Genomic DNA, 25,479 nt, shown 5'->3' on the forward strand with positions numbered 1-25,479 from the left:
GACCGGGAGCACAGGCCGGGTGTATGACACACTGTGAGCGCCCGAGAAATTGCAGGACAGCGACCCCGGAACCCACGAACCCCGCGCAGCCCCAGCCCGGCCGCCCCACCGCTCCGCCCGCCGCCGGGGCGGGGCGGGACGGACCCGCGCATGCGCCGCAACCGCGCCGCGCTCGGGCCGCGCCCGCCTGCCCGAGGTGCCGGGGGGCGGCGGGGGAAGCCCTGCACGGCCCGAATTCCCGGGGGGCGTTGATTCCCGTGCCCAAATGTGCCCTTGTTTTCCTCTGGGACTGTGACGGAGGCCGGGAATTGAGCCCCGAGGTACGGCCGGGTGGGGGGAGCCTCCGGCAGGGCCTGCGAGGGAAGGTGCTCGGTCGGGGGCAGAGCGCGGCGGCTCCGCAGCCCGGGCCTGTGCGGCGCTGCTGCCTCACCTGGAGCGCCGCTTAATGATACCGGGAGAGCCGCCACTGAGGCCGAAAATGCTGTAATTGGACATAGGACGAGTTAATGGCACACTTCCGTACAGCACACTTCCAATGAGCTGGCTTAGGATGTGTTTTCCCCCGTTCTTTTTCCAATTTATTGAAGACGGGTGTAAAGATCGGAATATTGGTCGTTTGTCTAACATGAAAATACAAATCCTAAATTGTGAGGGAGGAAATAAACTATCTTCCTCCTTTTACCACTGAGTAAATAATATGTACTGCTGTTACAGCGCTAGTTTAAAATTATCAAAATAGTTATGACTAATAAGTCATGCTGTTATGTTTCAATTTATGTTTAATGGTCCGGTTTTGTGTCTCTCCTGTCATCTTTCCACAAGTGGTATGGGCTCGACGTTTTGTTTGTTTGTTTGTTTTTTAGAAATTATTTTTCCAAACAACGCTTACTAAATTTAGCTTTTAAAAATTCGAAAATGTAAATGAATATCTGAAAATTTTCAGAAGTATTTGAGTGTCTTATCACATCTTAAGTCTGCTTTTAGACATGGCTGCAATGTGAACAGTGAGCACTCTGATCAGTGGACCCTTAAATGCACCATGCATGAATATCATAGTCGTTTTCGTAAGGATAGTGCAGGACTTGAATGTGTTGCAAGTAATATTTATTTCTTTTTTCTCTGGTTTTGAAATAATATTTGGCCCATCTCAGAAAGCACTAATTCAGCTCTTTGCTGGTTTGTATTTTGCTGTCTGGTCTTGGCCCTGATCCTACAAAGCACTAAAAAGAGACATAATTTGAAACACAAATAGGCCTGCTGGAGATACAAATTTAAATGTGTGCACTCTCTATAAAATTGTGGCCTTTGTTTATGTCTGTAAGTGCTTTGATTCTGCAAGGAAAAGAAGGATTTAACTATAAAAGCTTCTCAGTGCACCATTCACTGCTTTTTAGTCAAAATAAATCACTTTTCTCAAAAAAAACCCCTTTTTTTTCTGCTGTCACTCGACGTAAAAGTTAAGGCTGTTCTTAGTCCTTTGAGTAGGAAACAGAACTTTCTCATGTTTGCAGGCCTGCAGAGGAGAGAGAATTGATAGTTAGAGGGTTGAACTGAACTGAAATGTCATTTACAGTTATGATACACAGAGCACTCACTGGAATTCGCCTTTGTTTCCACTACAGGGATGAGACATTTGCTTGGTTTTAGTGCTGGAATAACAAGCTCAAGGCTGTGGCTGTTACAGCAGTTGGTAACAACATGAACATTTAATTCCTATCTGCATCTTAAGAAGAAACCTGCACACCCAGCCTTATTCTTCTCTGTCACCCCTGTGCCACTGAGGCCAACACTGGCTTGTCCTTGCTTCTGATTACCTTGGCTGGTGGGTAAGAAGCCAAATAATTTTACTTGCCTAGGCAATATTCTACTTGAGTAGGGCTTTTGTAGTCAAAATTTTGTCAGACCTGTAACTGTATTTTTTGTATTAATTTGAAGTACAGGGTATGGCCTAAAATACTTAAGTGTTTCTCCAGCAATTTTTAAAAAAACTTTTTGAAAATTTGCATAGTTTACTATGTGAATAATTTTTTTAAATCCCTGAATTTTGTTTTAAAGTTGGTATCTTTAGACCTTGTTTAGAAAAAATTACTTTTATAATTGTTTATGTTAATATGTGACAAAAAAAACCCTTGGAAGATTTTAATATTCTGTAGGATTTATTAATACTGTAGAGACATAGGCAGTAAACTTATGTCAGTGTGCAAAATTACTTGACCATAAAGCAATAGAAATGTATTTTGTAAGTCTTCAGAGGAATTCATTGTTTTTCCAGGAGGAATCAGTCATGGCTGATGACTCTCAGAGAAACTTCCGCTCAGTGTATTATGAGAAAGTGGGGTTTCGTGGAGTTGAAGAAAAGAAGTCTCTGGAAATTCTGTTAAAGGATGACCGTTTGGGCAAGTTGATTTCACTGTTTGCTCTATTTCTTGGTGATTAGGGCCTGGGGAGGGAGTAATAGAAAATGTTTACCTGCTGTGCCTAATACTTAAATAAGTTTTGCATCTTTTACCAATAACCCCTCAGTTAGTGCTAGTAAACCTTTGATTTTCAAAGATCTGGAAATCTGATTTTTAAATCTATTAAAGATTTGTCAGCTTGCTTGTTTCTTCTTTTTTCCTTCTCTCATTCTCTGTGCCCAAGAAACTGAGAGATTTTTAGGAAAAGCAATTTTAATCTGAGAATGCATCGTCTCATGCTGTCAGTTCCATCTAACTTCAAACCAATGAAGATGTTATTGCTGTTGGTCCCTGAGGAGTGCCACATCTCTGACAGAACAGAAAGATAAATGTTGTCCCTTTAAAAAAGGCCTTAATTGTTTTGACAGTGACACCCTTTATGAAATGCCTGTAAAAATGGTCCAGTTTCCTCCTGATGAAACCTGGAGTAGTTTTACTGTAAGTCAGGCCAATGTGAAAGCAGTGAAAGCATTTGTTGATAATATGTGATGAGATAGGGAATTTCAATCTGCAGCTAAAGTTTGTTATACTTAGCTGGGTCAGAGATGCAAGCCTATTTATAACCATATTTAAATTTGTCCTGAATTCTTTTTATTTCTTTACAGATATTGAGAAGCTTTGCACATTTAGTCAAAGGTTTCCTCTTCCGTCCATGTATCGTATACTGGTGTGGAAAGTGCTTCTAGGTATGAAATATACAATGGAATGCAGAATGTAGGAAGGTGCAATTTTTTCTCTTTGGTTTGTGGGGATTTTTTTGTTTGGTTTGGTTGGGGTTTTTTTGTCTTTAAAGAAGTAATGACATGGATTATTCCATACTACCTTGCATACTGATACATGTTTAACTTACTTTTGTATCCACCTCAGATGCACAATGGCAATTATAAAACAAGTTTTTGAGAACTTTACTGAAATGTGCCTAGGAGAGTGTGTTTCTATATTTAACTTTGTAACACTATCCAAGTACGTTTTTGAAATGGATTTGAAATGTGGATTTTGGGAAGTCATCGATATCTGATAAGATATTCAGTTGTGCCCCTGAAATAACAGATAATTAAGTTGAAGTAAAGTTGTGATTAATTTTAAACTGGGTGAGGCATGGAATGCATGTTTATTCTAAAGAGAAGCTTTGTGTTCTGCAGAATATTGGTTTCTTAGGTTTGACTTCTGGCTTTGAATTGTATTTGCCATTGAAGAAGCTACAAGGCTGAAGATAAGTTGATGGTATCCCCAGAAACTGTAAAAACCATAAATAGATTATATTTTTCTAGAAGTGCTCTAGTCAGATGACTAATTAAAAAGTACTAATGATTTAGCACTAACTGGTCAAGTGCATTGGTTGACTAGATGAAAGATAATATCCACTTGGAGACAGGAGGGGTTTAAAAAAATCTTAATATTTTAATTAAATTTTCCCCCTCCAATTTTTTACATTTTGAAAGTTGTGGCTTCATTTTCCTGATTGTGTGGATTTGTAAGCCTTTTTAATTTTGGCTAAGGCAGTAAATGAATAGTGTACAGAAGGGGCAGTATCTAATTACAAAACTTGAAGTTCTTGGCGTTGAACTCACAGAGTAGTCCTACTTGATAAAAAGCTCTGCCATTAAAAAGATTATTGTACCCTGGGCACTAGTGAAGTAGTCAGCATGCTTTAAAATATTAGTAGTGGGAAATACAGCATAGGAGTTTTGGACAAGTAACTCCATACAGAATCCTTCAGCCAAGCTTATAATAGCAAAATATGACTCCTTGCAAAATTGTGGCTCACTGCAGAGCCAGGTCTTGGGCTGCTTTTGATAAGGGATCTGTGAATCATGATAACACAAAACACCTTCTCTGCACCAATCAACTGCATGGAAAATTATACTGGTTCTTAGAAGTATTTTATATTTTAAACCCAGAGTCGTTAATTTCACAGCTTGAAGTTGTTTCGGGGAGGTTTAGATTGGATTTCAGAGCCCAGAGGTTGGTTGGGCACTGGAACAGGCTCCCCAGGGAAGTGGTCACAGCACCAAGCCTGACGGAGTTCAAGAAGTGAACTCTGCTCTCAGGCACATGATGTGACTTTCTGGAGTGGTCTTGTGCAGGGCCAGGAGGGGGACTCAGTGTTCCTTGTGGGTCCCTTCAAACTCACTATAATCTATGATTTCAAGTATTTGTACTACTGTCATTCTGTGACATGCCTTGGGTGAGCAGAGGTTCAGGGACTTTTCTTACGCTGCATTTCAGTGTTAACAGTTGTTAGAAAAGCTGGTATTGAGAAGGGCAGTGCAAAGTATCTCTCCCTAAATGATTGTAACCACAGCTCAATCCATTTCTGGTGGGATGTGTTACGTGACCTCTAAATAATGTTAATAATTTAAGAATGGAAGTCTATCCTGTCAGCAAAACTCTCAGACATGTACCAAGGCTTGCTGATGTCCCAGGTGGCGTAGTGTGTCAGCAATGCCTCTGTTACCTTCCTGTTCAAGGATGGCTTACGATGGTTTCCAGGCACCCCTCTGTTGGTTCAGCTTCGTTTTGCCTGCCTAAGGTTGTCCTCTGTGTTTGAGGAGAGCAGTTGGCAGTATCTACGTACAGTGATGATGTTGACTCTCTTTTGGCGTATTGTGAAAAATGTCTTGCTTTCTTGCAGCTTTTGAAATGCAGACAGGTTTGCAGCTGGAAAAGAAAAGATAATTTTCTGTCTGATGTGCTTGTTCCTCAACTCAGCCATTTCATGGTTTAACACTTGGCAGCAATAATTTTTTCTTTAAATGGGAGGTAAAAGGAGCAGCTAGCTTGTTTCAGGACTGACTTTTGAAGAATACTTTGTTCTCATGGGTTTCTACACTGGGAAAAATTCTGCTCCACTAGTGATAGGGAAATGGCATTTTTTTGCCTAGGTGTATGTAAGTTTTTATTTCTGTTGAAGTCTGCGACAGTTTTGCTGTGAACATCAGTGCATGGCAAGACTGAGTCTCTAGTAAGGGGAAAGACTGAGTGAGGTAAAGACTGGAGATGCTATGTAATTTTCTTTGCCTTTCTATTTAGATACTTTAAATTTTTTTTTTTCTCCCAGGAAACTAGAAAATATATTTGTGTTGTGCTAAAAAAATAACAAATGTTACTTTACAAGTGACTATGTGGCATTCTTAAGTTTTAATCTTTAATTGATTCACTGATTGGTTTTGGTTTTTGAGTGTTACTTTGGGGAGAATTAATCTCTGATACGATGAGTAAAGACTTTTTTGGCAGTAAAGCAATTAATACTGCAGTGAAGAGTATCTTTGCATTAGTTAATTGCATGTATATATTCTGTCATCTCAGACAAAGTGTAGAATTTCAGAAAATGAACAGCTGATGTATATAAAAATAATTCAGACTTTTGTTTTCGAAATGAATGGAAGCTAGGCACAAATATACAACTAGTACTGTGCTGAAAACTAAATAGGTATAAAAAGTAACAAGTAGGACTCCTCCTTACAATTGTTTATATTTTTCTTTTAATTTTTTTTTAAGGAATTCTTCCTCCTCACCACGAATCTCACGCTTTGGTGATGAAGTACCGGAAGGAGCAGTACTGGGATATTCACCACGCTCTTCGTGTGATTCGGTTTATTAATGATTCTACCCCACAGGTTGATGTTTTTCTCCGCATACATCAACTGGAATCAGGAAAATTGCCTCGAAACGTAGCCTTCCCATTGGTCAGTAGCAATTTTAACAGTCTTCTAAATACAATACTTTATTGAACTTGAAACTATAAATCAGTGAAAAACTGGACTGCAAGTCACCCCCAAATGCTTGTAGATAGACCAAGTAAGGTGAATGGAAAACAGAGAAGTACTATATTATAAAATAAGGAATTTTAGTCAAAGTGCTTTTCTCTTTTCCTTCCTCTAAGTACTTACGTAAGATTTTATGCCTTAAAATATCTTTTGTGCGTTTTGCCTGCTAGGTTTCAAGCCTTTTGTACTTCAGGGCACTTCAGTCTCTTTATAGCACTGAAATGAAAATTACATCATCTTGTTGGAACTCATAGGTTCTTACATGTCCTGGAACAAGGGTAATTCAGAGCCTGTACAAGCGGTGTTTAAATGCAAGTTGCATCAAATGTTTCAGTTATTTGTTTTTAAATCTAGACTTTAGTGTACTGTCCTCCATTTTTTTTTCTTAGTCTGAACTGACCTAGGCTTCTGTCATGTAATGCACATACTCTGCTGTTCACAGTGTAGACCTATATGGTTAAACAAGGCTGTGTTGTGATGGTAAATTAATAGTGTGATGATAAAAACAATGTGTGGTTCTTTCTTTTCTCCATGAAATAGGAGATGATGAAAGGAGCTATGGAGCTTTCTAAGTGGATTTTGTCCTGTAATTAATTTATCCGTGTTCACTCTAGCCCAGCTTAATTTGTAATTTTTCATCTGTTACCACAAATTTTGGCATAAGTACTTAAATAAAAGTTCAAAATAAAAAAAGGTTCACGTTGATATGGAAAATTCAGTAATATTCAGAACTGGAGGATTACCTGCAGCATTCTCTTGTCAGAGGAGGCAATGTTTTCATACCCTTACCATTTGCTAGGAATGTGGCCATCCTGCCCTGCAGATTTCCAGTAGAGAAATTTCCTTGATCTTGGCATCAAGTGGGCTGAAAATTCCTCCTTTCTAGAGCAGTATTGTCTTCTGAGCAAGTGTTTTGTTGGTGCATCCCAGAGCTGCTCTCAGGGCTGTGGTGAAGTTTCGTAGCAATGGTGTTTAGCAGAGCCCCAGTCATTAGTCCTGTAACTCAGGTTTGTTTTGCTGCTGCAGAAAGCATTTGTTCTCTTTTCAGTGCAGTCACTGTCCCCTTAGACTTACGAGAAGTTACTCTTGGTAGTAATGCAGGTGTTTTATTGTAGAGGCAGAGGGAGATAAAGAAATGATCTAAATATTTTGAAAAGTTTGAAACAAACGGATGTCTGCTGAGTGTTTTGTGCATCCGAGTACAGAGAGTTCAGTAGGGATATGTGTGTGTATTGCAGCAGTCTCTGTGGCAGAGACATATCCCAGTAGTATTTGAGACTCTCTATGCACTGAAGCATGTTTTGGTTTTAAAAGCATGCTCTGTTTTAATAGTTCCCTGTCATCATAGTGCAGCTGCTGCCTGATGTCTTGTTTAGGAATGTCAGAACAGCTCTTTGTGTATGTTGATACCTGTTTTTTCCCTCAAATAGTAGAGAAAAGGAATATAAGAATAATTTAAATCAGAATAGTCCAATACTTCTGTGTAGTTCAATTTTTCTCTTTGTTTTTCAGGAACCTGAAGATGAAGTGTTTCTTGCTATTGCTAAAGCAATGGAGGAAATGGTAGAGGATCCTATAGAATGCTATTGGCTCGTGAGTTGCTTTGTGAATCAGCTGAACAGTAAGCACAAAGATTCATTACAACAACTGGTAAGGAAAAAAGAATTTTTTTTCTTTTTGCAAGGAGAAACAGTCATGGAAAGCATTAATACAGGGAGACAACTGGAGCATTAGAAGTGACACCCTTGGATTCTGTTCCACCATCTATTTTCTGAATAGGGGAGTAGTGCTTATTGCATTGTGATTGTGCTGCCCTGTCTAATGTAACATTAGAAATTGTTTTTGTTTGCTATATTGTAATATTCAATTACTTTTTTTGTCTAAAGGTTATGTTGTATCTAGTTGAGTTATATATCTCACAAATTGGTCACCTAAGAATTTTTTTTAAACAATTTAAAATGTCAAAAGTGAAGAACATCTTGATATATTTGTGCTACTTCTTAGGCTGCATCTCTGGCATTCATATGCTGCTCATTGGATGATAGACAAAGCAGAGTTTTGCTTTATAAATGGAGCAGAGTAGTCAGTCTTCAGAAAAACAGTGTGTTGCAAATCAAGTTATAATAAAAAGTGGAGTAGTTTTCTGTTAGCACTGATCATTTAAATGCTATCATAGAATATTCATTTTGAATTTCTGTCTCACTGATTTATAAAATAAAGTTTGATTGTAATGTGTACTTATCAAAATTATGAAAGCTCTTGTAATTCATCAAATAGCTTTAACAGATAAGGAGCTTTTAGTTAACAATATCCTCTGAGGTAAAAGTCTTGAGTACATGTGCACCAGCAATTGCTGAATAGAAATTTGCTATAGAAAATAATGCCTGCCCTTGTTAATTCTTTTAGACCTAAGAAGTATTTTTTAAACCCTCTGTTTCTGTGGGTGGTACATTCAGCTGTACCAGTTTTCAAAGGGGAAAGGAATATTTTTAAAGTGTGAGTTCGTACAATGTAAAGAGTGCCAAGTGTCTCTCTCCCTAATTTTTATTTTTTTAATACAATCAATGTACCAAGACTCAGTAGGTGAGAATATGGGCAAAGAAAGTGTTTTCTGCCTTTGATAACTGGAGTACTTAGCAGTTTGCCTAACTGTGACAAAGCATAAAGGTCAAGAATTTATGAAAATGTATATTGTGTTACATTAAAATTTAAACTAGATGAGAAAATTATCCACATGTTTATGCCTTAAATACTTAGGGTTTTAACAATAAATCTACGTCCAGCTTTTAATGGGTTGCACAGGGATCTGCTCTCAGAATTGATTTTTTGGGTTTTGCTGCATCGTGTGTAGATTTTTTTTTGATGTGTGCTAAGGCGATTAGGTTTGAGGTGAATGAAACTCAGTTTTACTTGTGAAGGTAGCAGTAATTAGTGCACATTTAATCTCTGCATTGCCTTAAGATCTGAAACACCTCCTTGCACTAGGGAATACTGCTTATCTTGGAAATTCTGCTGGTGGTCAGCAATTTAAGGAACTTAATTTAAGGAATTTAAGGTTGTTTCTTTGGTTAAGTACAGAATTAGTTAATTGCAAAAGTCATAACGCTTGTATTTTGGAACAACTAAAACAATGAAGGTACATTATTTTAATATGTTATTTTGCACCAGTTGAATTTTTAAGACAGTGTTCATTAGCTGTGAAAGTATTCTGATGTGAGTTACCTAAAATTTTCTAATTCTTTCTCAGCCAAAAATTCTGGAGCAGTATTTGAACATTGAAGATAACAGACTACTGATGCATCTGAAGGCATGTGCTGCCATGAGCAAACTCCCCTATGATCTTTGGTTTAAAAAGTGTTTTGCAGGATGTTTACCTGAGTCCAGTTTACAGAGGCAAGTTCTTTTCTTTCTATTTGTAACTGCATAGTAATTTCAGCTTTCTGTCATCACTAGCAGGCAAAGAGCTTGCCATACTTTATCTGTAAGATTATGGTGTTGACTTTATTGCTAACTTGGAAATTATAAAATTGGATTTAATTCCCCTTGTTACTGATGCAAGATAGTCAATCTCTCTGTGATCGTTTCACCCACTGAAAGTAAAAAGAATGGAGCTAAATATACCACCTGATTCTGTTGGACATTTAGTGCCTTCTAGGATGTAGAACACCAAACCCTCTGTCAGTGTTACATAGATGACTGGTAGTCAGGTTTTGGGCTTTTTGACAAAAATCTGTGCTTAGGGAGTGATTATAATACTGGATTAGTGTTAGATGAAAAAGATTTTTGGGAATGTGTATGAGTTTTGGCTGGAATAGAGTTAGATTTTTTCAGAGTAGCTGGTATAGGGCTTTGTTTTGGAACACAGGGATGTTTTAGTTCCTGCAGAGCAGTGCTTACACAGCATCATTCTGTTCCTCACCAGCAAGGAGGCTGGGGGTGCACAAGAACATGGCTGGGAGGGGACACAGCCAGGACAGCTGACTCCAGCTGACCCAAAGGATATCCCATTCCATGTGGATTCATGCTCAGCAATTAAGCTGAGAAGGAGGTTGGCAGGTGGGAGCACTTGCTTGGGGACTTGCTGGCCATCATTCAGGGTGGTGAGCAACTGTTCTCAGTTGCATCACTTGTTTTACTTTCCCCTCTTTGTTATGTTTTTCTTCTCTTCCTTACAATTTTCTGGAAATTATTACTTCTTTCCAATTATAAAACTTCTCCACACACAAATTTGTTTCTTACTTCTACCTTTCCAATTTTCCCCCATCCCACTGGTGGAGGCAGTAAATGAGTGGCTCGGTTGCTGGCTGGTATTAAACTATAACAGGATGTTTCTTTTAAAAAGTACTAGGGCAAGTTGAATATTACAAAGTTGATTAAATAATGGATTATATCAGGATTCTACAGTTAGAAATAGGATGCTGAGCTTTTAAAAGGGAAAAAATCTTGTGCATGACACTTCACTGAAGGGCTTTTGAAATGAAGCTTGTATGATTTCTTTAATTCTGCTGCCTGAGAACTCTTGGAAAGCAGGAAATTCAAGCTCAATGTAGAGAGACATTTCTGCATTAATAAGTTGCTGGTAGCTGAACAGGATGTGGCACAGAGAAAGCAATGGTGTCATTTTCAGCTGTCTGAAAACTTTGAGAAATAACAATATTCAAGGGAAGTTTTACTTGGAGGGAATCACAGGACTTCAGTGGCTAGAATAGGAACCTAGCATGGAAGCAGTACTTTGTAAATTGCTTTGTAGAAAATGCTTTTATGGTGGTAAAGTTTGTCATAATCTGAGTAGTGGATGCAGTGTTTGTTTATCTGGGACTTCATGTTCCATGGAGGAAAGTGGAAAATGGCTGTTTTTAAAAATGTTTTATTTACCCTTATAAGAATAAGAAGACTTTAGGGAACAAGCTGTAAGATTAGAAATCATGCTCTCTGCTCTGGTTGGACCATGGTCATTGAGGCTCTCTAGGTTTTACTGTTGCCAAGGATTATGTTTGAGAGAAAAAAACATTTTGTGAAGGATTGAAACCTTTAGGTGCAACACGATAATTGTTACATTGCAAGTTCTTCTCATTAAGCGCCTATAAGGGTCCAAAATAGTTTTGTCTGCTTAGTGATTGTGTGTGATGTGGTGGTTTGAAAGCTTTTATACCTCTGTGACTGCAGAAATTATGTAAGCATGCATAGTATAGGATGTTTGTTACAGTTAGAGCTCATGTGATTCAATTTTGCTACTGGATTTTATGGCTGTGGACAAGAGCTAAGAGAAGAATTTGTATCAGAGCAGATTTGCTCTTGGAAGATGAAGGTTTTTTTAAAAAAATTTCTGTTGAAAATTGAAAATTTAATGGAGCTGTGTCATCCTGGTGGTGTAAAAGGAAAAATCTAGATGAAAAATTTTGATTTCATATTTCATCTTGCCAGAATATTTGGTTTCAAATGTCTACCATTTTGAATCAGTTTTATTTAAATGAAATATTTTTAATACACCTGGAAAATGTCAAAATACTGGCTTTTCGTATCACTCTGGAGTGAAAACAAATTTCAGCATTGGTACTTCTGAGGGCAGAACAATCCCTTTTCACAACAGTTCTTATGGGAGCATGATGAAAGTGCACTTTTTCTTGGCAGTTTAGGTTTGTGAATTATTCAGTTGTAATCATAATGGTCTTATTCGCTGAGGAAATAACATACTTCATGGGTAGTATGTGACAGATGAACTTAATTAATGCTTGGAGATTCAGTTTGGATTAGGATCTAGAAGCCCCAGTGCTTATCTGAAATGCATCCAAATGTCAGTGTTGAAACTGCTGAGGTTTGAAGGTCGCCAGTTCTCCTGTGAATTCTACTTACTTTCTCGGCAAGTGAGAGATTATCTGAACACAGTCTTTCATGATTTATTTTCACTTATGATTTAGCACTGCGTTTCTTAGAGAGGCTGCTTGCTTTCTATGAACCGTAGTCTTCTCTGCCAAGCAGATAAATCTAAATTTCATGGTTTTGTTTGTTTGTTTTTCTCTAAGGTGTACATGCTGTGCAGAAATTTTACCTGGTAATGGTGAGATGAAGTTGCACAATACCAGTACCTGACAGGCATTGCCACTCAGTATAAATACTGTTTTATAGCACACTTCGAGTTACACCACAGGTAAAATCTGTGCATCAGTTTAATTTAAGTGGGCTTGGAGAATACATACAGACAGATTTAATGTGGAAACTTTGGCTTTGAGCTTATGCAGTGTCTAATACGCTTGGCATATTATGTAAGGAGTTTCTTAACACCCTTCTTAAAGGTGTCACATTGGTAAAAGGGAGGAGCAGACTGGCCATTCCAAAGATTCCGTATCTCACCTGGAATATAGGCAGGGTGCTTCCTGGAATATGAACCAGCCTGTAGCAGAGGTTTGAGAGGCACAGAAAGGTGTGCTTCTCTCTGAGACAGGGAGAGAACTGGTTCACGCCTTTGTTTTCATACTCATCATTGCCCTGTTTGTTTGATTTGTGCAGCAGCATATCTGCTCATTTGTTTGGTAAGCCCATGTGTGGAAAGCTTTCCAGTGGTGCTGTGGGGCCCCTCAGCTGGAGATCCCTGCTCTTAAACCTTGGGGTCTTGTTTGTGGCTTTAGCTCTACAGGCAAAATGGCACTTTGGCTGCCAGTTTAATCTGGCACTGTCAGCCCAGATGATCCAGCAGAAGCAGTACAGCTTTGCAGTTGTAATTGTGAATGAGCCAGGCCTTTTTTACAGCCTAATGATGCCACTCACGTATCAGGCCCCTGCCTAATGTTGTTTGTACTCTGCACTGGAGGCTTGCATTGGCTGGCTGGTGTTAGGTTATTAGTCTCTGGCGACTTGCTAGTGGCAAAGTATTTGGTCATTCTCCTGAAGTCTTATGACTTTCAAACTGGCACTACCTCATGCATTAATATAATTTTGTAATTTTACATCTGTGATCTCTATGCCCTGCATAAATTACATTTAGTTGTAAAAATGTAAGTAATTTGTTAATAGAAACAGCAGAAATATGGAAAATGCCTTAATTTTGCTGTGGAGTAGGAGGGCATAAGAATGTGCATGTGGGCTGCTACTACAGAGAAACTTAATTCAGTTTGCCTTTGTCTCACTGAGCTACATCCCAGGTCTGCAAATGGATGGGCACAAGATCATGATAGATCAGGGTGAGATTTGTGTGAGCCTCATCATGTCCCTCCATGCTCAGTTACCTCTGGAAGGACACCCAGAGGTGCAGGCAGAGAAGAAAGCATTGTTCTTTTTATATATCTCTTGCCTGGATGGCTGGAGGACCAGAGCCAGGAAAATAAGGTTGAGTGTGTTTATCCTGCAGCATAGGGAAGAACTGTGAGGTTAATGGTAATATATCAGAAAAAGTGAGAGCAGCAGTGCTGTGATGCCTCTTTTGTATTATTGCACTGTAATGGTGCAACAGCCTCAAGAGAGTGCCTAGAGAATGGCATCCCTTCACACACAGGTGCACACAGAGTGGGTTGTATCTTGTCTATAGAAGAAGCTTAGTGAAAAGTAAATGGTTTCATTTGCATAATCCTTGACATGCTCTTTGCCTTTATAGCTTCCTATTTCTTTTTATTTTTCCTTGCGGTTGTCAATACTGCTTTGCTGTTCAAGAAACATCTGCAGGAGTGTTCTTGTGGTTAATTGAACAGTTGTATTTCACAGAGGATGATAGCCACACAAAACAGAGTGAATTTCGTTCAGAATATGTATTTCTTTTTCTGCATTCATGAGTCGGGCTGTAGGCACGGTTTCATGAGGTTTCTCTTCTACTTTTCCCCTCTACAGAAGTATCAAAGAACAGGTAAAAAGTCACAGTCTCTAGCAGTAAACTTGACCTTAAATGATAGCTATTAAAAAAGTGAAAGTAGGACATGTGTTACCATCAGTAGATGCACAATATATAAAGACTGCTGTATTAGAATAGGATCATCAGAAAACGTGTTTTCTTGAAACTGCTGTGGGTTTTTTTCCGCTTTTCACAGTTTATGTTGCTGTTCTTGGCTCTGCTGATACTGACAAGGTGCTGACTGTTGATCAGTGTTGCACAGTCATTCCTGATTACTGTCACTGGTGGAGTTGTACTGAGAGTAACAAAAGCTGGAAATGCTAAGGGAAAAATATTGCAGCAGACACAGTTGGTTAGTCCTGACATCTCAGTCACTTTTCTGTGCACCATCTTCCAAAAGACACTGGTGATATAGATACTGCATCTGTTTTGCCATTGTTAAAACATTTGTTCTGGAATCAGACTAAATAATGCAGGAAAACAATAGAGTGTTTTCTGAGCATAGCATGTAACCTAATGTAATTATGGAGACTGAAGTCAGAAGAATTGGAAGCAAAATAATGAAAGAAGACTGGGTATTTTATAATAGGATTAATAAGTTTGTTTTCAAATTAACATGAGCTTTAATATGAACTTTAAAAATTATTTCCTATTTTTGGGATCTGCCACTCTCTGTAATTGTCACTTATAATTACAGTTCTGATGCACATGAACACATGGGGAAGTTTTTCTTGTGTTCTAAACAGATGTGTTTGTGAAGGAAAATGATGTAGAAGTAAACAAGGGTGTACAGTATGGAACAGAACTGTTGTCTCAAATTTCTCGTATTATTGCTTAAAGCTTCTTAGACCTGACTTCAACAGCAAAGTAATATTAGCAGTGATCACTTGTCCTGGGATGCTTGAACCACAAAATAAGCAGTAAGATTTTGATCTTGGATTGTGTGTTGTTCCTGTTCCTGTGGGGATTATATTAATAGTTTAATTATAGCAAGACAAGGAATTAAAACTAAATTGCAAAGGAGAAAAAATTGGTTGTGCTTCTTTTTTTTCCCAGTCTGTCCATGTGGGTTTTTTTGTTTCCTTCTACTTTCAGAGTGGTCATGAGGATCTTACACATTTGTTTTTCTCCTTTCTTTGTTATAAGTTAAAATCTAGGCCTGTGTTTGAGTTTGTGCCTGTTGCCTCAGATCCCTTCACTGGGCATAATTGGAAAGTGCCTGGCTCCACCCTTTTTGCACTGTCCCTTCCAGTACTTGTTTACATTGATGAGCTTCCCCAAGTCCCTCTCTTTTCCAGGCTGAGCAGTCCAAGCTCTCTCACCTTTCCTCATAGGGGTCCCTTCATCATCTCAACGGCTCTTGGCTGGGCACTCCTCTCTTAATTCCTTGTGTAAAAGTGTGATCCTACACTTCAGTTCAGCTGTCAAAGTTCATGTCGTGCCTGCATTTTGTTCTCCTGGTACTCAGGGCTGATGGGCAAATTCTTCTGAGAGAAGTCATACAAAAATTGAGTTGTCTCTGGAATGAGCACACCCACAGATCCAAATTTGTAGATGGGCTGGAGAAGATATTTTTCAGTTGGCTTTACTATATTCAGAAATTTCGGAGGATAGTGTGTGATCTTTGTTCCCCCGTGTTTTTATCTGGAAGGAGAAATACCTTGAACAAGTGCCCAGAAGGAGCAAGAACTGTAATCCTCAGAAACTCTTTCTGATTGAGCTCTTAAAATTCAGAAACTAAAAATAACATGAGCCCATAAAAGCTGCCATCCAACAGATGGTTTCACACTGTTTTGTCATCTTTTATCCCAAGTCTCTTGAGCTGGGCCTCAGAGAGAACTTCTGGATGAAGGATGATTTCAGATTGTTGCAGGCAGTTTTGGTAGTGATGATCCATTTTAATATTCATCCAAGTTCTGTTGCTGAAGCCTTTGGACATCTGCTCTTCAGGTTTTCTTAAAACAGTGAGGTCCAGATGCAGTTTTATGAGAGGTAGGAGTGCTTAGATATTTCTGGGAGTGTCTGTTCACAGTGGAATGGATTGGAAGACTTTATAGTTATTCCTTGTGCCTGTTTTAAACATCATGGACTATATCCTGCTGATAGGTCATATTTGTATCTCATACAGCAATGACCTGGAATATTTACATGCTTGAGATGCAGTAGTTCAGTATTACATCCTTTTGAATTTTTAGCAACTTAGCTGATTGAAGGGTATCTTTGTGAGGCATGCTAATGATGTTAATTTTTTTTTTTGCACGAGGAAAAATTCTCATCTTTACCACATACTGGTAGCTGTGTAGTCCAGTAGAATATTGTTACAGTCTAGGCTATTAAGCCAAGATTTTCTTTTTGCATTTGAGCTTGTAAACAGTTCAATTTCTAAACAACAACACACCATATCAGAGCAATATACATACCATATAGAGCAATTACTGCTTGCCATCCCTCTGCCCGTACAGATTGAGGAGTTGATAAAATGTCTTCTATTTTTCCTGACCCAAATAATTCAATACATTGTTGTAATTTAGAAAAATAATCCGGATAGAGATGGTTGTACAAAGGTTGTTCTAGCAGAGAAATAAGCAGGTAAACACTGCAATAATACTTAATGATTCCTTTTTGTTTTCTTGCAGAGTTTGGGACAAAGTTATAAGTGGATCCTGCAAGATTCTTGTATTTGTTGCTGTGGAGATATTATTAACCTTTAAAATGAAGATAATAGCACTGAATTCTGCAGAAAAGATCACACAGTTTTTGGAAAACGTAAGTACTCTAATTATGCTTTGCATTACCTTTTGTAGCCTATAACTGTTTCAGCCTGCATCGCTTGCCTGCTGCAGATGTACCAAAAGATACTATTACATTACTGAGAAGAGTGTAGCAGTACCAAGGTGAAGGGAGAATGTTCAGCAATGAGAATAATAACTTTTTCTATCAGGAGTTAAGGCTTCCATAGAATGAAGTGATTTTTAGGCTTGGGGATTGTATTATTTATGTTTGTACAGAATTAACATTCCTTGTGATACTAAAGAGTTTTTCTGTGAAAGTAAGTGCAGGTCAGGTTAGGTTTAATTTTTCTGGAGGCTTCTTAGAAGGGTTGGTTTCTAGCACCTTTTTTTTGCGTCTTGCCTGAGTGCAAATGTGTAGACTCAAGATGAGTTTTCTGTTCATGTGAGGATAGGATCATGAACCTGACCCTGCGTAGTAACGAGCCATGTTGGCAGGGCTGTAGGGTCCCAGTGTAACCCAGGTGAGTTACATGAGATACAGTTTGTGGTCATGGATAGGCAGTGTGAGTCGTGCCTGGTATCAGGGATGTGTGAAGTGTGAGATGCCTGCAGTGGTTTGGAAATAAAAGCTTTTTGTCCAAAACCTGGATGTAATATTGTCTCGGTTTGAAAGACAGGTATGGTCTAAGGAAAGGCAGGAGCCCCTTTTCTGCGATGTAGAGTGCAACCCCCCTCCCTTTTAATTATTTTAGGTCCAATTCAGACACTTTCAGGCAGGAGATATGGGGATGAGAATAACAGTTCTTTACTGGTATTTAACAAAGCAGAAAAAACAACAACAGCTATAAAAATTGGCAACAGAAACAGTCTAGCTCCGCTCCAGTCCCTTCTGGCCGCAGGCCGTCTCCCTGTGCTGTTACCGGTGCTGTGGGGGCAGGGCAGGTCCCGCGCAGTTGAAGAGGGCTGGGTGATGGCGGCCGCGGCCCAGGGGAGAGAGGGGATGGGGAAAGTTACTCCCCCCTCACGGTGTCGGTCGTGGTGCTCAGCAGAGTGTCCGGAGGTAGTAGGGTGAGCTGGGAGAGCAGCGGAGCGATGTCCAAAGGCAGGGAGCGTGGATCTCAGCGCTGGGATGACAGGGGAAGATGCCAGAGCAGAGCCCAGGTTGTCTTCCCACTCCAGGAGCCAAGCGAGCGAGAGTCCCCCGCTCCAGACCCCCCTATCCCACCTTTCCTTTTCCGGTTCCCCCCCCCTCCCCCTCCAGCCACCCCCCTACGAGAGAACATTATCTGTCGTTTTAAGGTGTAGCCACAATTACTTAGCATAACAATGGGAGAAATTCCACAGAAAGAAAAGCGAAGCATTCAACCCCCAACATTATCCACCCCTGAATTTCTCCCATACTAATATGCTATATCAAATTAAACTGTTACATTATATATACATACATGCAGTTAGAGACATAGGCACAGTACTATAGGTATTTTACCCTAAAACAAGGTCTCCTTGGGGTATGCATCTGGTTTCTCCATTCTTTTGCATCACCCACCAGGTGCAACCTGGTCCTTGAGCGAATACAACTCCATGGATGGGATTGTCTTTGCTGGAGGCAGGATTCACCCAAACAGTTTTTTCCTAGCATACTTCTCATGTGTACCACTGGAACCTTATCTCCATTCGATATTCCCAAGGGCTCAGATTGGGCAGGGCCTGCTCGGTTAGTGGAACCTCGGGTGTTCACTAACCAGGTGGCCTTTGGTAGATTAATCTCCCAGTTCTTGAAAGTTCCCCCACCCAGTGCCTTCAAGGTGGTTTTAAGCAGGCCATTGCACCGTTCAACTTTCCCTGCAGCTGGTGCATGGTAGGGGATATGGTACACCCACTCAATGCCGTGTTCTCTAGCCCAGGTGTTTATAAGGCTGTTCTTGAAATGAGTCCCATTGTCTGACTCAATTCTTTCAGGGGTACCATGCCTCCAAAGAACTTGTTTTTCCAGGCCCAGGATGGTGTTCCGAGCGGTGGCATGAGGCACAGGGTAGGTCTCCAACCATCCAGTGGTGGCTTCCACCATGGTCAGTACATAGCGCTTGCCCTGGCGGGTTTGAGGCAGTGTGATGTAGTCAATCTGCCAGGCCTCTCCATACTTATATTTGGACCATCGCCCCCCATACCAGAGGGGCTTCACCCGCTTGGCTTGCTTGATGGCAGCGCATGTCTCACAGTCATGGATAACTTGAGAAATACTGTCCATGGTTAGATCCACCCCTCGGTCTCGTGCCCACTTATATGTGGCATCTCTGCCCTGATGACCTGAGGCATCATGGGCCCATCGAGCCAGGAACAACTCTCCCTTGTGCTGCCAGTCTAAATCTATCTGCGACACCTCTATCTGTGCAGCCTGATCTACCTGCTCATTGTGTCGGTGTTCCTCATTAGCCCGACTCTTGGGGACATGGGCATCTACGTGACGGACTTTCACAGGCAACTTCTCTACCCGGGTGGCAATGTCTTTCCATTCATTGGCAGCCCAGATTGGTTTTCCCCTACATTGCCAGTTAGCCTTTTTCCACCTTTCCAGCCATCCTCACAGAGCATTGGCTACCATCCATGAATCAGTGTAAAGGTAGAGTTTTGGCTACTTCTCTCTTTCAGCAATGTCCAGGGCCAGCTGAACAGCTTTGAGTTCAGCAAGTTGACTCGATCCACCTTCTCCTTCGGTAGCTTGTGCAACCTGTCGTGTGGGGCTCCATACAGCTGCTTTCCACTTCCAGTTCATCCCCACGATGCGGCAGGAACCATCAGTGAAAAGAGCATAGCGTGTTTCCTCTGCTGGCAGTTGGTTATATGGTGGGGCTTTTTCGGCCCGGGTCACCTGTTCCTGTTCCTCTTCGTCGGCAAGGCCAAAGTCTTCCCCTTCCGGCCAGTTGGTAATTATCTCCAAAATCCCAGGGCGATTCGGGTTTCCAATACGGGCACGTTGTGTGATGAGGGCAATCCATTTACTCCATGTGGCGTCAGTGGCATGGTGGGTTGAGGGAACCTTTCCTTTAAACATCCAGCCCAGCACTGGCAGTCGGGGTGCCAGGAGGAGTTGTGTTTCTGTGCCAACCACCTCTGAGGCTGCTTGGACCCCTTCATAGGCGGCCAAGATCTCCCTCTCCGTCGGAGTGTAGTTGGCCTCGGACCTTCTGTAGCTTCGACTCCAGAACCCCAGTGGTCTGCCTCGCATCTCACCAGGCACCTTCTGCCAAAGGCTCCAGGACAGACCATGGTTCCCGGCTGCAGAGTAGAGCACGTTCTTCACATCTGGTCCCGTCCTGACTGGGCCAAGGGCTACTGCATGAGCAATCTTCTGCTTGATCTGGGCAAAGGCTTGCTGCTGCTCAGGGCCCCAGTGGAAATCGTTCTTCTTGCGGGTGACCAGGTAAAGAGGGCTTACAATCTGGCTGTACTCAGGAATGTGCATTCTCCAAAAGCCTATGGCACCTAGGAAGGCTTGTGTTTCCTTCTTGTTGGTTGGTGGAGACATTGCAGTGATCTTATTGATGACCTCACTGGGGATCTGGCGCCGTCCATCTTGCCACTTTACTCCCAGGAACTGGATCTCTTGGGCAGGCCCTTTGACTTTGCTCTTTTTAATGGCGAAGCCGGCTCCCAGCAGAATCTCAATGATCTTTTCTCCTTTCTGAAATACTTCCATTGCCGTATCCCCCCCCACAATGATGTCATCAATGTACTGCAGATGTTCTGGAGCTCCACCCTTCTCCAGTGTAGCCTGGATCAGCCCATGACAGATGGTGGGGCTGTGTTTCCACCCCTGGGGCAGTCGGTTCTACATGTATTGCACACCCCTCCAGGTGAAAGCGAACTGAGGCCTGCACTCTGCTGCCAGAGGAATGGAGAAGAATGCATTGGCGATGTCAATGGTGGCGTACCACTTTGCTGCCTTGGACTCCAGCTCGTACTGCAGTTCCAGCATGTCCGGCACGGCAGCGCTCAGCGGTGGAGTCACCTCATTCAGTGCACGATAGTCCACTGTCAATCTCCATTCTCCTTCCGATTTACGCACAGGCCAGATGGGGCTGTTGAAGGGTGAGTGGGTTTTGCTGACCACCCCTTGGCTCTCCAGCTCACGGATCATCTTGTGGATGGGGATCACGGCATCTCGATTCGTCCGGTACTGCCGGCGGTGCACTGTTGAGGTAGCAATTGGCACCTGTTGCTCTTTCACCCTGAGGAGTCCCACTGCAGATGGGTTTTCTGATAGCCCAGGCAGGGTGTTCAACTGCTTAATGCCCTCTGCTGCCACAGCAGCTATTCCAAAAGCCCACCTGAGTCCCTTTGGGTCTTTGTAATAGCCATTCCTGAGGAAGTCTATGCCTAGGATACATGGTGCCTCTGGGCCAGTCACAATTGGATGTTTCTGCCACTCTTTCCCAGTCAGGCTCACCTCAGCCTCCAAGCAGAGTCAATTCCTGAGATCCCCCTGTAACCCCAGCAATTGAAACAGGTTCCTTTCCGACATGTCCTGATGGTATTAATGTACATTGTGAACCAGTGTCAACCAATGCTCTGTGTTCCTGTGGCTCTGATGTGCCAGGCCATCGGATCCACACCGTCCAAAAGATCCGGTTTTCACGTGCCTCTCCCTGGCTAGAGGCAGGGCCCCTCTAGCCCTGGTTATTATTTCTTTCCTGGGCATACATACTGGAGGTTCCTTCAAGGGGATCTGACAGATCATCCTCCTTTCTGTAATACCCTGCACCTCCATGGGAGGCTGAGGCTACCCTCACTTTAGTGGAGTTCCCTCTGTTGGTGTTCCCCTCCCTGATTTGGCGCACCCGTGCTGCCAGGACAGAAGTGGGTTTCCCATCCTACCTTCTCATGTCTTCCCCGTGGTCACGTAGAAAAAACCACAGGTCAGCACGTGGGGTGTACCCTCTCTCCCTAGCTGGGGGGCGTTGGGCTCTACTTTTGGGGTCCATGACTCTCACTGGTGCTGCACTGATCTTCCTCACCTCTTCCCTTATCTCCTTCATCTCCTCCTTAAACTCCTCTCTGAGGTCCTTAGCCACAGCAGAGACATGAGCCTGCACTGGGCCAGCCATCATACTCTGATAATTCCTGAGCCTGTTGGCAACAGAACCCACTGTCACTTGGTTGGTATCAGCATCAATCATTGCAATAAAGGGGGTATATTGAGATGGGCCCAGGTTTGCCAGATTCCACAACATCTGCCCTGTGCACCTGACCTTGTCAGGGTCATTGTCATGCTGTCCATCCCTCCCAAAGAGCACCTCCAGTACTGCCACTTCTCTCAGCTTTTGGATCCCTTCCTCAAGGGTATTCCAACGTGTTCTCTGGTGGTACTCCTGCATTCTTTCCCTGTGGACAAATCTCTCTCTCACACTCATTAAAAGTCGCTCCCAGAGGGAAAGGAGACCTGTCTCCCTTACAAATACCTGGTCCACACCTGAGTCCTGGGTCAAGGCTCCCAAATTCCTTGCCTCAGTACCATCCAGTTGCACACCTGTACCCATAAGGTCCCAGACCCGCAGTAACCAGGTTGTAAAAGCCTCACGGCCCCGTCGTACAATGTCTTTTCGCAGGTTACGGAGACTCTCGTATGACAGGGACTCGGTGATGATCTCAACTTCTGGCTCCCCTGCTGGTTGTGAGGGGCCCCCTTCCTGACCCTTATTATCTAGGTGCCTTGTTTTCATCTTAGACTTCCTAGTTTCCACAGGGGCAACTGCTGCTGGCTGTGAGTGCCCTTGCAGTTCAGCTGGAACCTGGACAGATGTAACATCTGTGGGTCCCACTGCTGCACCACCAGAGTCTCCCTCTTTAAGGCAGGGGGAGGGTTTCTCACCAGCTGGGGAGAGGTACTCCTTCAGCATCTGGCCCATCTCACGTATCTCCTTTGCTAGCACCCCCACCCATTCTGGGTGGTTCCTTTCCGAGGTGGGCTGTGGAGCAGGGTCAAACTCTGGGGTAATATCCCTAGTCTCTGGGACAGGATCAGGCTCTGGGGTAACCTCCCTAGTCTCTGGGACAAGATCAGGTTCTGGGGTAACCTCCCTAGTCTCTGGGACAGGATCAGGCTCTGGGGTAACATCACTAATCCCTGGGGTAGGTATCAGGGTTGTTATCCAAGTCAATCTCCCCTTATCTCTGAATGTTAGATAGAACAGGTTTAACAGGGATATAAGCAACACTAGCCACAATATAATGTCATTAGCATTTAAAGTGGATTGGAACCCCTTGAAGACTGGTGGGGTGAACTTCAAAAACCCTGTGATGGGTTGAGAAAAAATTTCACCTGCTGCCACTTCCTCACAGTAAGTACCATTATTGAAGTAGCCCCAGAAACACACACTTAGAGTGTGATAGCTCTGAATCCATGTGGCCATCTTCCAGAGAAAATTAAAAATCCATGAATTCCTCAACTGATCAACCCACATAATAAACTGGATAATAGCCACAGTAACCTTGGTTATGAAACTCATGTTTAAAAAAGGGCTTGCAAATGGGAGAGATATAGCAGTGACCACATGGAGGCCAATCCAGGGTAAGCTGGACAGCATGGTGTCACCTACCACAAGCTTGGGTAATTTAAGAACTGTTATCCCCTTTTCTACCCCTCTCTCAATGCCCTCAGGCAATGCCCCACGTTCCGGGCGCCAAAATCTGTCTCGGTTTGAAAGACAGGTATGGTCTAAGGAAAGGCAGGAGCCCCTTTTCTGCGATGTAGAGTGCAATCCCCCTCCCTTTTAATTATTTTAGGTCCAATTCAGACACCTTCAGGCAGGAGATATGGGGATGAGAATAACAGTTCTTTACTGGTATTTAACAAAGCAGAAAAAACAACAACAGCTATAAAAATTGGCAACAGAAACAGTCTAGCTCCGCTCCAGTCCCTTCTGGCCGCAGGCCGTCTCCCTGTGCTGTTACCGGTGCTGTGGGGGCAGGGCAGGTCCCGCGCAGTTGAAGAGGGCTGGGTGATGGCGGCCGCGGCCCAGGGGAGAGAGGGGATGGGGAAAGTTACTCCCCCCTCACGGTGTCGGTCGTGGTGCTCAGCAGAGTGTCCGGAGGTAGTAGGGTGAGCTGGGAGAGCAGCGGAGCGATGTCCAAAGGCAGGGAGCGTGGATCTCAGCGCTGGGATGACAGGGGAAGATGCCAGAGCAGAGCCCAGGTGGTCTTCCCACTCCAGGAGCCAAGCGAGCGAGAGTCCCCTGCTCCAGACCCCCCTATCCCACCTTTCCTTTTCCGGTTCCCCCCCCCTCCCCCTCCAGCCACCCCCCTACGAGAGAACATTATCTGTCGTTTTAAGGTGTAGCCACAATTACTTAGCATAACAATGGGAGAAATTCCACAGAAAGAAAAGCGAAGCATTCAACCCCCAACAAATATGGTGTGTGCAGGACTGAGGGATGGTGGGATGAGACGACAGGGAGGTGGGATTCTAGTTTTGTTTTCTTTTTTATGAGGAGATAAAATCTGAACTGGAAATTCGAAATCTTCATTTTAAACAAAACAATCAGAATGAAGTGCTCTGAGCAGACGCCTTGCCCCGATCTTTTGCAGATTCCTCAGGACAACACCGACGCCATTGTCAGCAAAGCTGTGGATCTGTGGCGCACGCACTGCGGGACTCCGGCACACTCAGTCTGAGACCTCTCTTGGCTTGTGAGACACTTGTGTGGAAAAAAAAAAGACATTTGAAAAGACAGTTTACCGCCCTTCCCCCATACTAGTGTGATGTTCTTCATTAACCCTTTTGTGTAAAGATGCTAGCAAAGCATGGTGACCAATATGTAAATATTTTTGAATAAATACAGATGGAAGGAAGATACTTAGTGGTGGGCTGATGATGTCTGAAGTGTTACTTTTTCATCTAGCTACAGTAATTTGATGGCACAGTGTGCTCTCTTGCTTTTGCAGAAGTAAACCTAACTCTTGAAGCAAGGTAAATAGATTTACTTGTAATTAAAAAATGTTTCAGTATGCCATCTTATACTTGATATAACTAGTTACTACTTGGAGGTGTTTTTACAGTGAATTTACTGAATGTATGTCAGCCTACCGGGTGGTGAACAAGCATGCTTTTGCTAGAAATGTAATTGTACTCTTTTAACACTGTAAATGTTCAGATAAATGAAGTTTCCCAAATCTGCTCATCACAATGAGCAGGAGTGACATCCTTTTCTGGTGTTTTAAAATACTTTCTTTTTATCTGTCAGGCAGCTCTCTATGGCTGTATCTCCTTAGTTCTTCATGGAAGATATTCTAGAGAAGTGGATCTCTGCAGCTATGGAGAAAATCAGTTGGATGAGCCAATATAGTTCAGAATTACAGCCCAGTAATAACCAGTGCCTCTGCTGAGTGCTTGGCTTGAAGCTGTTGTAATTCGATTCTTGTTTGGTTTAAATTTCAAAATTAATTCAATGCAGAAATGTAATTCATGATGTAAGTAAAAATAGAGTGATTAGCCATAGAGATTTACTGGGGAACTGATCTTTTTTATGAAAATGTAAAATTCTGTTTCTACCTCTTGCATAGACCAGGGAATTGTACATAAAAATGTGTTGCTTAACTGTTACTTTACTCAAATTGGTGCTCAGTGTACTGAGTGCCAAGGATGCTCATTGCACTTGAGAGAGTGTATTTAACTTGCACTCAGTGTTGTGCAGACTTGAAACGCT

The 25,479-nt window shown here is 42.3% G+C and overlaps 1 protein-coding gene across 2 annotated transcripts; it reads left to right on the forward strand.

Moving 5' to 3' along the window:
* The first annotated feature begins 264 nt into the window (after positions 1-264).
* Positions 265-24,975, forward strand: TBC1D7 (TBC1 domain family member 7). 2 transcript variants are annotated; one of them, XM_088169428.1, is made up of 9 exons: positions 265-320; positions 1,623-1,826; positions 2,273-2,396; positions 3,062-3,142; positions 5,958-6,145; positions 7,739-7,876; positions 9,474-9,619; positions 16,682-16,811; positions 24,362-24,975. In XM_088169428.1, exons 3-9 carry the CDS (start codon positions 2,285-2,287, stop codon positions 24,446-24,448), a joined length of 882 nt encoding a protein of 293 aa, XP_088025554.1. In that variant the 5' UTR covers positions 265-320; positions 1,623-1,826; positions 2,273-2,284; the 3' UTR covers positions 24,449-24,975. The 2 variants fall into 2 exon arrangements, with proteins under 2 accessions (XP_088025554.1, XP_014734047.1); XM_014878561.2 differs by having other exon boundaries at positions 1,623-1,822.
* The last annotated feature ends 504 nt before the right edge of the window (positions 24,976-25,479 follow it).

Source organism: Sturnus vulgaris, chromosome 1 (assembly GCF_052056855.1).
Source record: "Sturnus vulgaris isolate bStuVul1 chromosome 1, bStuVul1.hap1, whole genome shotgun sequence".
NCBI classification, from domain to species: domain Eukaryota; kingdom Metazoa; phylum Chordata; class Aves; order Passeriformes; family Sturnidae; genus Sturnus; species Sturnus vulgaris.